Consider the following 13,446-nt stretch of genomic DNA (forward strand, 5'->3'; position numbering starts at 1 on the left):
TGTGCAATCACTGTACAACTCAGGAAGGAATGTGGACTGTAGTGTATTTAAGGTTGGAGTAATTCCTATGATATTTCTACAAAACTGGCTACTACAAGTATGTGTTTACTTATACATAGTATCTAATTCTCTATTTTTCACATTAAAAAAAGGTATAATAATCCCAAGGTTAGAATAAAATGGCACAGACTCATTTATAAAAAAAGACTACACATTTCTCCTCATTAATTTATCATTTAATATAAATGCTGACAGAAAGCAGATAAAGACCTTGTAGACACTTTCATGTATTTACAAACCAAAAGGTGAATCACCTCCTTCTACTTATTAAAATAACCCTTTTATCTGCAACTCATGGGAGCTTTAAACACTAGTTAGGAGCAACATGAGGCTGAGTCAGTTTCCAAGGTAATAAAGAAAGGAAATAGCATTTTAACAAAATGTGGCATCTTGGATATAAACAACATGCACACAAATAATACAAAATTGAAAAAGATGGCCTTAATCCTCTTAAAAACCTGACAAATGTAACATGTACTTATTCATACCCAGAATTCTGCTGCCCTAAACATCTTCCTATTACTCTTTATTTCCACCTCACTTGTTTTGAAGGCTGCTTAAAAATTGGAAATATAAACACATTAAAAAGAGAAGAATATGGTCCATTTCAAACACGGTTCTTTTTCCTATCCCAAAAGAACTTTCAAGAGATAGTCTTCAAATCAGATTTCACAGTTTGCCAAAATCTAAAGAATTATTCACAGCTTGTGAAATTCCAACCCATTTGTCTTTTTAAAAGTTGAAAACACTTGGCAAACGTAAAATTTCACAAACTAGCAATTTAAAAATCAGCTGTCACTTTAAGACTCAATATTTTTATTTCTGAACAGGTGGGTGGAGACAGGCAAGAAAAAACAGGGAGCTGAGGCAAGGAAAAAAACAGGAATGCAAGAGAACTTTTTAAAAATGTTATTTTGTCTAGCACTGATTTATAAGAATAGGAGATATAAATTCTCACTATCCAAAACTAAGTGATTTCATGAAGTCATTTTTAACCTGACTCAAATCTCATGGGCTCCTTTATTAACCTAAATTATTTTTGTCTTGTTAAATATACCTCTGCAGGGCACAATCACATACAATCAATACGATTGGTAAATTACACAAGCTCTATCCCAAGCAAATATGCATCAATGTTAAAAAGTTTTTTTTAAAAAAAAACCAAAAACCAAAAACCAAAGTAAACCAAAATAAAATCCACCCAAAAAGGTGATAATGACTGCAGAATGTCTCGGGGGAGACTGGTATGAGCCTAAAGACCAAATTGACCATAGTCAGGGGAAAAGGGTGGCAAGGGTAACAAGGGAAGAGACAACACACAAAGAGGAATCTCACAACTGGAAAATGCTTCAGTGGGTAAAAGATTTTGCTCATCATCTTAATTCGCTTTTTCCACTGCTCTTGTTCCAAAAAGTCATAGTTATCATCATAAAGTAAGACAAGAAGGCCACTGGATCAGTGAATAAAATAGAAAAAAACAAACAAACAAAAAACAAAAACAAAAAAAACCTCCCCCCAAGTTCCTTTCATTTCCAGAAGGTAAGAAGAGAAAGGACTAAGGGGGTCGGGGTGGGGGATGGGGGATGGCAATGAAAATGTGGGCAACAATACACCTGGAAAAAGCAGCTCTCAGGACAGTGCCTTCGTTGAACAGAGGATGTAAAAATGACATACAAAAGCTTAAAATACCTTTAAATCAGAGGAATATTTTATAGGATTGTTTAGATATTACTGTAAGAATGGCAGCCAATCAGTGATAACACTATAAATGGTGATTTAAAAAAAAAAAACAGGCAATTCCCCCCTCCCCCCACCCACATACCCCCAAATGAAAACCCAACAACAACTCAGCAACCAGTTATCCAATAGTTTCTTTCCATCCTTTTCTTGACCCCTTTATGCACTGGCTGGGGTGGGGGTAAGGGCTGCCTGACAGTTTCCAGTTATAAGATGACTCTGAGTGTACAACCTAAAATGGATGCCAAAGACTTGTGAGCTCTGTCTACGTAAGAGTGAAAAACAACAAAGCAAAACAAAAACCAGAAACAGAGAGACCTCAGTACAAGAAAACAAGTCACCTTATCTAGTATATAATATACTAACTCCACAGGATTTAACTTTCCTAAATACACATTTTTGGACACAATATTATCTTGAGGTTTAACTTCTCTCTCTTGAGTTATTGTGCCTTATAGTCTTGTGAAAATAAATGTTATTACTCTAGGGATGTTTTGTTCAGGAATAAAATTTAAAGTAAATTCAGTGTTTGGCTGAAAATTCAGAGGCTCTGAAAACAAGGATTCCAGTGGTGAGGTTAAGTCCCTTTATCACAATAGGATTTCAAAGGGCTCTACCCACTTTGTTCAGTGCAGTATTGAAAACCCACCTATTGGGAACACATTTATTATTAAAAGGTGTTACTTCTTCCTGGTGGTGGCAGTGTCCTATTATTTATTAACATCATAGCTAGTATTACTTATCAATTAGGATTGGTTATATATGAAAACATCTTTAACAGTCAAAGCAATAAAACCTGAAAAACCAAATCTTAAGTTGGTATTTACTACAATTAATAGTACCTTTTGACAAATACAGCTTTCTTTTTCAAATGGCTCAGAAAAGTTGAATTAAGAATTTAATAAAATATTAACTGCAATCCACCTACAACTCCCAATAAGTCCTTTCAGCAGGAAAATTTCATAAAGCTGAACTGAAGCAACAAATAAATATACAAGTCATAGCTGTCCAAGGTAGAAAGGGTATGAATGAGGACCAGCAAAATGGGTAAAATGATGACAGCAGTAGACTACTTGCTTGTTCAATCCCTAATGTTGAAAGTGAAATCTGCTTTAGTTTAATTGCTCTAATTTTTTATCTAAAAGGACAGGCTGATTTTTCAGGGAAGAGATCATCTTGCAACACTATTATCAGGTATCACCAACTAAAAAATAAACACGATCAGGCTCTTTTAGGGGACAAATTTAAGCAAACACTGCAGTTAAATTCCAGGCAGATTATTAATTTCTCCTAAAAAGTAACTGGGTCTTTCCTTTTAATAAAATATGTATCATTACAGGTGCTTTTTACAGGTAGATTTTATATTATGAAACCTTTACTCAATTCTTTGAAATGAGCAAAAACAAAGTGGAAAAAAGATGGTAAGACCTCCACCCATTACCATTTGTATTTAAAAGCAATCAAACACTTTAGTGAAAAGAATCTGTTTTTCTCCAAATCTAAATATAATCTCACATGCAGTGACTATAGTTTATTTCTCACCAGTCACATGCTCATGAATTCTTTTACCAGTCTCATAGCTTCATCATAGTGATACAGATTGTCCTTCAGACATGAGGAAAAAACCAAAACACACAAGATGCTATCCTGACAAGATAATCTCAAAAAACGGGGGGACTGCTTACATACAATATTGTAAAAGATAACATTCACTGGTTTAGAGAAACTGGTGAATTTTCATTACTTTTACATTTTATAAGGCCAGCTACCTTTAACAGTTAACTTTAGATAAATCTACTTACACAATACAATCAACTCACAAATACTAAAAGGTTTCACAATCAAAATGGCTATCTCCCCCAAAACCAAAACAGAGTAAAGCACAAGTCTTTGGCTCTCCTTTAAAGAAAACAGCAGGTTACCATTCTTAACCAGACCTTTGTTTGCCTACCAGTAGGGCAAATACCACATTTGTGCATCACTGAGTAATAACACCATTAGAAAAGGCAACTTCACAGAAGTTATTGGCTAAGCGAATTCATTTGAATGCTCTGTTTTGAGGCAGCAAACTGTCACTGTTGCAGATTGGGGAGGGCAGTGGGTAAGTCAAGGGGAATTTGCAAGAGAGAAAAGGGCCAGGGGGAAAAAAAAAAACAAAACAACTTTGAGCTCCAACCCTGAAGACCTACGGAAAGTCTGATGGAGTTACATATTCATGGTAGCAAATGAGAATCATATGAATTTTATGTCTTTTAGGCAAAAGAATAAATATACAGTAAAGTCTAGGAGAAGGGAAGGGAAATAAGATGAGAGAAGAGAATCAGCCACATTAATGCCACACCAAATAATTTTTTACACATTCTGAATATTTGTATTTGTAGCTGGCATTAGAAATAGTGTCTTATCATGTGAGTATTATTACTAGAAACCTATGCTATAACTAACTGTTCTTTTGACTATAAAAGTAATAAGGAATGGATCTTTGGTCACTTTAGCTTCTGTAAATTACCCAAAACAGGGCAGCTATTGGACTTATCTTGTGACAATATCTATAAGGCAAAAGAACTATATGTAAGTTAGGAAACTGTGTGTCGATATTCTCAGTTCTTCTACTCTTTTCCAGAGATACCTTGGAAAAAAAATAAGTCAAAATACTTTTATATTCCTAGCGATAATGAGATTCTGGTGTTGTTCTATAATCAAGAGTGAACACAATGCTTATTATACTCCTAACTTAACCCTCTAAGAATTGCTCATGTTCATCTGTGACAAGTCTTGCTTCTGAATTCAGTGAAAAGCAAATACTCATCTCCAGAAGAAATTAATATTTTATTTACTAAGTAGAAAGCATAAAAACTGTATTTCCTATCTGATTGATTTAATCTCTTAACTGTCTCTAAAGGCATACATTTTAAAAGCAAAAAAAACAAAAAAATCAATGCCTTTCACAGGTTTTCACACACACACAAAAAAAAAAAAAGCAGTTGAAGAGTCAAGCAGTTAAAAAAAAAAGAGTCAAGCCGTTTTATCCCAAAAGGCCACTTACCTATAGGCTCATCATTTCACAAAGTATAACACAGAGAAAAGGAAAAAAAAAAATCCAAACTTTGGAAGTTTTATTTAATTCCTAAAACTGCTTGTGAGTACTAGGAAAGTTCACAGAATTTCCATGAGATAAGGTAGAATGCCAATTTAAAATAGGTAAGTTATAGGCACAACGGGATAGGATATCATTCTTCTTTCTATCCAACCAGATGTCCTCTAGAGTGTGTGGGGCCTCACTGAGGTACAGCCAGAATTAAGGCTACAATTTAAGAGATCTGCCCCCCACCCCCGTCCCCAATGAAATAACCTTAAAAAGTGAAAGGGACTATTTTAAGTCAATTCAAAACAGTGGCTTTTCTGGTTTTATTCAGAATAAGAGTACTATATAAGTTAACATCTATTCCTGCCTAGCTTATAAAATCAAAATGGTGAAAGCAAGGAGTTTATTTGGAGGATATAAAAACAAGAATAACAGAAGCTGATTTATCAGATGTTTCAATGGATATCCAAAATAGAATTTTACTTTTTATTCTGAACTTCAACAAAATCAATACCCATAAATTCCCTTCCAATACCAGAATCATTCTGAGTTCCAAACTGAGCCAACTGCTTCTAAAATTTAGGAATTTTCTAAGATGTCCAAAGGAGAAATAAGATCTGCCCAAATCTGCCTACAGAGGTTGGAGGCCAAGAATGTTGCCTTTTATAGTTGTACAAAGAAATGAAAAATCTTGGGACTCTGTCAGATGTACAAAGTTTCTCTCCTTCTCCCAAAAAACAATAAGCACTTACATGTAAGAGGGTTTTAAGCAAAAAAAGAACACAAAAAAAGCAAAAAAAGCAAGTGTGTATTTTTAAAAAAAGAAAATATGATACTAACTGAAAAAATGCCTCATCTTCATTCAGTGCTTCTACCTCCCAATCAGTCATTTTATCGCAACAGCTGCGCTCATGCGAAAAAATCCTTAAAACATACCCAATATATATACAGATATAGCTATGTATATATGTATATATATAATATATATAAATTTTTATTTAAATAAAAAAGAAAGCTCGAATCCCAAGCCAATATGTGTATATCAAATCCTTGACCAGCCAGGTCTGTAGGGCATAATCAAATTCAATGTGAAATAGTATATAAACACGGTGCCTTGACTGGGCAAATTAAATAATCGCTACTCAAAAGAGTGTTCTGTTTGGACTCTCCTACTGGTAGGCAATGGCAGGACTGTATTTCCCTCCCCCCTCATTTGTTTCCGTTAACAGTGTGATGGACACAGAGCTTACACTGAGGTTGTTATGACCTCAGCAGGAGTTAAGGGTTAAGAAAATAAGAAACAAGAAAAATACAAACTCTTGCTTTTACCCAACCAAAGCAATGCAGTAACTTATTACATAACCAGTGCTTTCTGTTTTAGTAGTATAATCCAGAAAGGGAAATTTTTTAAAAATGAGGCAAACAGAGGGATGAGGAGGGTGACAATATCAAATAATCCCCACCAAACATGTTTTATAAGGTCTTAGTTCAGTATAGACACATGCCATCAGAAGATGTGCAGCAGAACTAAATTTAAAAAATTCTTCCTTATTCTTTTCAACATTTTCATGAAGAATCTCTTTACTCTTGTAAAGTTGAGTCTATGAAAATGGACATTTAGGTACTTTCTACCTACTGGTGCCACTGATTCTGAACAACTAGTCGATTCATGAACTATCCTTAAGATCTGGGCAGTCTGTATTTGCCAAATCTACTGAAAGCCAGAGGCTTCCATTTTATTTTATACTTTTGGGTTTTGACAGTAAAACAAAACAAAAACATCCACTGAAATAACGTGACTGTTCATTTTCAGTTCAAGTCAAGTGCTGCAGTTTTAAAACATGGTTGATTTTCCTGTTTTGTTTTGTTTTTTTTTTTTTAACATTTTATGATTTTAGCAAAAGTTTAATTTGAAAAAGCACAGCTCCAAATTTCCAACCATCAGTTCAGTACAGGTAATATACCAACCGTATATTTTCAGTACTAATAAATTACAGTTCATTCTTAAAATAATCTCCATTTAAATCTAATCAAACAGCCTACAATATTGGCCTGGCTTTCTGATTACATTAAGAGAATGAAATGGATTCATAATATGGAAATGAGGACTTCAAAAAATTAATTGGTAATTATTTCTTTGAAAAAGCTGAAATAAAAACAAAAACAAGAAACAAAACCCTTCTGAACAACAAAAGTTTTAGTGCCATATGAAAAACATACACATGAAGCCAGTAACCAGAAAGGGAAAAAAATTATGGCTTTTAAGTAATAGCTCCTGGAAAAGTTGGTTTGCTGCACATTTTCTAATAACTAGTCTACTACTGTCTCTTTGTTTTTCAAGCACCACAGAATTCTCAGTCCGGTGCTTTATGTGTGTTTTAATTTATGGGGTTGTGAAAGTTGGAAAGGATTGGGGGTAAGGAATTATACACTGGGTATGTAATAATACCAAAATACAAGAAAAACCTACTTCATTAAGATCATACAATTAATCAAACAGAGTGTATATATAATATCTTCTTTTTTTTTAAAGCCCTGGATCCAAGGCGTCCAAAGTTATTAAAATAAAGTTCATTCACAGAACAAAAACAAATTTAATCTGAATTGCTTGCAGATACTGCTAATTTTCTTTTTCTTTTTCTTTTTTTTTAAATTAAAAAATGCATTAATGTGAACTATGTGCAGGGTTTGTTTTTAGTAGTGGTGTTTGTGCACATTGCCTCCGGTACTTTTCCTGGATTTCTCTGACCACTCTCAGAGAAGAAGTTTAGAAGTTATCTGTTCTCCTACCCCTATGCCCCACAAATTGATGAGGAGCGAAAGATAAAAGTTGGACTCTTCATAATTTAGGGAGCAGAAGTGGGTGTGACTCCTGCTCTCTGGGAGTCATTGTTGTCACCTCCTCCCTCAGGGTCCTCTGACAGGTTCAGAGAGCCGGTCTTGTTTGACAGAAGGCTGATATTCTCTTGTGTCAAAGCTGAGCCATTTGGTACATCACTGCTGGAATTTTAAATAAGGAGAGAGATAAAAATGATTAACAGAATAAAATCGATAGGGCCTTTCTTTTACGAGTAGGGAAAAATATGCAAGTAGCTTTTCGACTTTAATTTCCAGCTTGATGTCCATGCTTTAGCACAGGGGTTGGCAAACTAAGGCTAACCAGTGCCTATTTTTGTAAGTTTAGTTTTACTAAAACACAGCTTGCCCATTTGTTTTATGTATTGTCTATGGCTGCTTTCACACTACAAGGGCAGAAGTGAGGGTTTCCACAGAGACTATAAGACCCATAATTTTAAATAGTTACTACCTGGACTTTAAGAAAAAGTTCTGACCCCTGCTTTAGAAGGCTTACTAGTACAAGAAATTATTTTGAACCCAGGACAACGCATGGGTTTTAAATAGCTAAAACCTAAGCCTGAAAGCAACAGGGCATTAGAAATTATTGTTACACAATCATCAGGAGGGTAACTCAGGATTATGCAGCAAATGACTTCAAAATATCCTAAGGAAATAATTACTGCTGTGCAAATAAAGAATTACTACACATCTGTTTATTGCAGGGCTGTTCAATGATAGCTGACATGTATCCTTTCACACCTCTAGATGATATGGGATAGACCAAATTAAAAACCAAGGGGATGGAGTGGAAGGTGGATTTGAAAGAGGCTAAACATCCACATACTTTAAAAGGACTGGAAAGGTCTACACCAAAATGTTAACACTGGTTTTAAATAAATTAAAAAAACAGCGGAAAGAAGAAATGGAACAAGAAAAATTCATTTGTTAGGTATTAACAGACAATTCCACCTTGAATCTGTTCTAAAATAAGTTTTATAACTAAATTTATGTGAAAATATTCTTTTCTCAATGTATATAAAATGATATTTTTAAAAACAAATCATATTTATGAGGGCACTTCTGTCAGGATTGGATAATGTAAGACTATGACAACGTCCCTTCCTTTACCTGAATGTCAACGTAAGGTCCTCAGCGGAAACCTTATTCTGTGGTTCTGGTTGTCCATTTTCAGCTTGCTTACTTGTATTCAATTTGCTTTTCATGTCCAGAGAACACTGATTCTCCTTTGAAAGAGAAGGAAGTAAATTCAATTATCTTCTATTTAATAGTGCTAATGAAAGAGAGGCCAAATACAGATAATACAAATTGATAATTCATAAATCATATATAGTTTTATAAAATGACCAAAGAAATGGGCAGCCTAAAATAGAGATGTACACAGTTAGAGGGTACACTTGCTCACTATCCAAGCTAGAAAACAAGGGGGAGAATGTCCCAAGTCAGAAAAACTGATGACTTAGAAAGGTAAGCCAAAATATAATAACTACCTGTAATATACTGACTGAAAGCGGAAAAATGAAATACCCAATTTATTTGCTTAGAAAGAACATGAAAACTATGCACCAAGAGTCAATTACCATGCAACCTGGTGGAATGGCTCAATCCCCCAAAATCCAAAACTCACTAAAATCAGTATTCATACACTATGAAGCAAACCCTAAGCACATCCATGGATACAATTCCTCTTGAAGGAATGTGTAGATTCCATTTCACGTATAACAAAAAACAGGTCTTCCGTAACTAAAGGCCTATAAAAACCAGAATGCTATTTGTGAACACATATTTGCAAAATCATAAACACCATCCCCTCAGCTTCCCTAATCAGTATTGTTAATAGTAATTTAATAATGTCCAATTAACTGCCTTGTTTTCCCCGAAAGTTTTTCATAATGTAGAAGCCTAAGACAAAGAACACACTCAAACCAAAAGGGAATGAGAGGAGGAATGAATAGAATAGGGAAGTAGCCCATCTTCATGAGACTTATTCTAAGTATTAGCCATTGGAGTGCCTTGGGGTGATGATTCTAGAGCTCTGGAGCCCTAAGTTCTGGGACATCACTACACAGAAGCTTTCCTTTCACCTCTCCCGGCTCCCATCCTTTCCCACCACAACACTCACCATACTCAGTTCCCGGGTTCTCTTCCCGATTTCCCTTTCCACCTGGTGCAGTTCCAAGCTCAACTGCTCACTTGAAATCATTCCAGGCCATTTTGGAGGTGGTGGTGGGGGCTGTGACTGGCCTGCCAGGGTGTTCACCTCCCTCTGTAACACCAGCCTGTTACTAACAGCCTAGTGCATAAAGCCAAGCACACATACAACTCAACACATTTCACACTATGCACAGAATGACCAGGCCCAATTTCAGATCACTGCCTCAAGTCGTTTATCATGAAGATATTTGCAATAAAAATGACACTATAAGGCACGATCTCTTTGAGTGCCATTTGAATTAAAAAAGAAAAACTAGGAGATTTAAACTTAGCGAACAGTAATTTAATCTTAGGGATAAGTTGCTCTTACTTTATCTGAAAGAGAAGTCAAGTATAAACGCACATCTTTCCCCCTCTTTTTTAAACTGAATTTTCTGAAGTAAATCCTGCAATTTATTTCAATGAAACCTCAGTAATGGCAAGGACTTTTAACCATACTGAGTTAAATATGTGATAAACTTTCAAATGACGCTGATTATTCTTTTGGAACAGAAAATGGGTCTACAAATTTCAACTAAGACAAAAAGCCATGAATTAATAGGATAAGGAAGAATACTTGGGAGTTAATGGTCTGAATCTTTAAATAAAGTTAATCAACTAAAGAAGGACATAATCAAACACCGCTCTTTTTTTTTACAATAGAAATCAGCAAGAAGTTCTAGACCAATGTAAATAAAATGGTACAAGAAGACAAAATATGAATATTACAGTTAAAAAAAATTCTTAAGCCTTATTGCTTACATAAGAGCACAAGTCAGACATGTGTTCCAAAAAAAAACAATCTCCTATTGCTCTTCATAATATACGAATCTAAGATAGAATTAGCTAAAAATTTATTTCCAAAGGGATGCCTTCCTTATCAAAGATCTTTGTAGAAAGATAATGACTTTTTTTTTTTTAAGATTTTATTTATTTATTTGACAGAGAGAGAGACAGCAAGAGAGGGAACACAAGCAAGGGGGGTGTGAGAGGGAGAAGCAGGCTTCCTGCCGAGCAGGGAACCCGATGCGGGGCTCAATCCCAGGACCCTGGGATCATGACCTGAGCTGAAGGCAGACGCTTAATGGCTGAGCCACCCAAGCGCCCCAACGACTAATGTTCTAATAGTTAATCTTTTTCTCCAGGAGTGAACAATGTATTTAATCAGCAGAATGTCTTCAGTTTTCTTAATTCAAAGAATATGCTCCCATGTAAAGGGTAATGTAAACAAAACCTAGTCGTCTTCATGTGGCACTTCAAAGGATTTTAAAAAATCTTTGTTTTCAGATATTTTTTCTCTTTAATGTTAGGCAGCATCGTGGAAAGAACACTGAATTTGGAATAGCAAGACTTGGGTTTATATTTCAACCTCTATAAAACTCCTATCCTTCAACTGGAAGAGGTGGACTATACCATTTGCCTAATCTACCTGACAGGGTCATTGTAAGGGTCAAATAGGACCTGGGATGGTAACTTATAAACTGAAAGAACTATATTAATGAAAGGTACAATTGCTACACAGAGGCTATACTTTTTTAAGTTCAAGTTCTAAGCTTCTGCCTTTTAAAGATTTAAAAATAAATGCTGAGGATTAAACGAAATAAGAGAATTTATTTTTAATTAAGAAAGGCAGTATGAAAAATGAAAAACAAATGTTACGCTAAAGCATTTGTTGACAAAAACTGTATACCTTAAATGTGCCATCAGGGAATATAAGTTTCTGCTGGGAAATTCCAGATAGCCTGTTTTCTATTCTCATGGAACAGACATTGTAAATTTCCTACTGTCCCACATTGAACTCTTAAGTATTTATATTCTTTGAAGAATGGACACCTATACAACTAACTCCTCAAGAAACAGACCTTAAGTTTTTATGTTCATAATACCTTAAAGGTTCTTCCTTTTAAAACCTCTCTGAGAACCCTTCAAAAACTGGAATGAAAAAGTATCTGTAGGCTGGTACCTCTAGTCCACGTAGCTGAGTCTGTTGGCTGATTTGATGGTTTAGTTGTTGCAATTCTAGTCGTAGCTGTTCCCTCTCAGCAGATGGAAGGGGTTTTCCATGACTGGCCACTTCTGACATGGACATTCTCTCCCTTTGGTGGGAAAGAAGGAATAAATTTTAAGTTTTATTAAAAAAAAAAATACTATTGACCTCATTGTGCCAACTTGTGCCAACTACACTTCAATTGAAAAAAAAAAAAAAATCGAAAGGAAACAAACAAAAAAATCCCCCTAGGTTTGATCTACTACTGTTCTGACATAAAAACCTGTGTTACTTCACTATGAGAAAAAATAAAAATTACTGACAAGAAAAATAAGAAAAGCTGAATAATTTTAAAGGTTTATAAAAGTTACAAGAATGACTCATACCTCTCACTGAAGTGTCCCTGAGAAGGTATGTTTTGATGAGGTGAATACGGAGAACCTCCCCAGCCACCGTGGGTTCCATATGGACTGTAATCTATAAGAGAATAATTTACTGTGGGATGATGCAATTCAGAGATTTCATTCTTCTTTTAAGGTAGCCATAATCTGGGGTGCCTGGGTGGCTCAGTCATTAAGCGTCTGCCTTCGGCTCTGGTCATGATCCCAGGGTCCTGGGATCGAGACCCATATCGGGCTCCCTGCTCAGCGGGGAACCTGCTTCTCCCTCTCCTCCCCTGCTCTCTCTCACTATCTCTGTCTCTCTTTCTCAAATAAATAAATAAACTTTAAAAAAAATAAGGTAGCCATAATCTAAAAGGCACAGGCATGTTTTATACACAGCTATCTGGAAAGATGTCCACTAATATAAGAGGGTACTGATTGTTGTTTCCCCCACTGAAAGATATCAGTCTTTGTAACTGTTTCTTTCTCTTCCTTCCTTGGTAGAGCTTGAACTCACAACCCTGAGATCAAGACCTGAACTGAGATCAAGAGTCAGACACTTAACCAACTGAGCCACCCACGCACCCGTTTCAATTTTTTAAAATGAGAATATATTATTTTAATAAAAGCAACGAAGCTATTAACACAAAACCAACATAGGCAACCTTCACACAGAGACATTTTAGTTTTTACCCTCAGAATTCCCTGGGTTATAATTACCTTTCTACAGGGGTAATTCCATGGAAGAGTTTAAAAGATTACTGCTTTGGAAGATTATGGAAACCACTCATAGTAAATGGGGAGTAGGGATGGGGGCTGAAAGTCATGAATATGAACCCACTAGATCAGCTTACCTTCGAGTCTTACCTGAAATATTAATAGGTTTTGTGGGAGCTCCCTGAGGTGCCAGAGCCTGCATGGGACCAGCACCCTGATATATTGTTTTGGAGGTTCGAGAGATGGCACCAAACCGAGATACGGTTGGTCGGTCTCCGAATGGGATAAGGTCATCATCACTGGTTTCTGCTGCTCGTCTCTGAAGATCCAGTCGCTGATCTCTCATTCCTTTACTCTCCACATTCTGGTAAAAAGTAAAATACTTAGATCTCTAACATTACTTCCTCCAGCTCTGTGATAGAGTTTTT

General features: G+C 35.6%; 1 protein-coding gene across 5 annotated transcripts in view; it reads right to left on the minus strand.

Moving 5' to 3' along the window:
- Positions 1 to 214: 214 nt before the first annotated feature.
- Positions 215 to 13,446, minus strand: part of RC3H1 (ring finger and CCCH-type domains 1) — an 83,324-nt gene continuing 70,092 nt past the window's right edge. Inside the window, exons 15-20 of one of the 5 annotated variants that reach the window (XM_048225320.2) lie at positions 13,169 to 13,382; positions 12,305 to 12,395; positions 11,895 to 12,027; positions 9,861 to 10,004; positions 8,849 to 8,964; positions 215 to 7,879 (exon numbers count right to left, since the gene is read on the minus strand). In XM_048225320.2, coding sequence (XP_048081277.2) covers positions 7,729 to 7,879; positions 8,849 to 8,964; positions 9,861 to 10,004; positions 11,895 to 12,027; positions 12,305 to 12,395; positions 13,169 to 13,382 — 849 coding nt within the window. In that variant the 3' untranslated portion in view covers positions 215 to 7,728. Of the gene's footprint in view, positions 7,883 to 8,848; positions 8,965 to 9,860; positions 10,032 to 11,894; positions 12,028 to 12,304; positions 12,396 to 13,168; positions 13,383 to 13,446 lie in introns of all 5 variants that reach the window. The other 4 variants (XM_048225319.2, XM_048225318.2, XM_048225316.2 and 1 more) reach the window with 4 other exon arrangements.

The sequence above is a fragment of the Ursus arctos genome, unplaced genomic scaffold (assembly GCF_023065955.2).
Source record: "Ursus arctos isolate Adak ecotype North America unplaced genomic scaffold, UrsArc2.0 scaffold_2, whole genome shotgun sequence".
NCBI classification, from domain to species: domain Eukaryota; kingdom Metazoa; phylum Chordata; class Mammalia; order Carnivora; family Ursidae; genus Ursus; species Ursus arctos.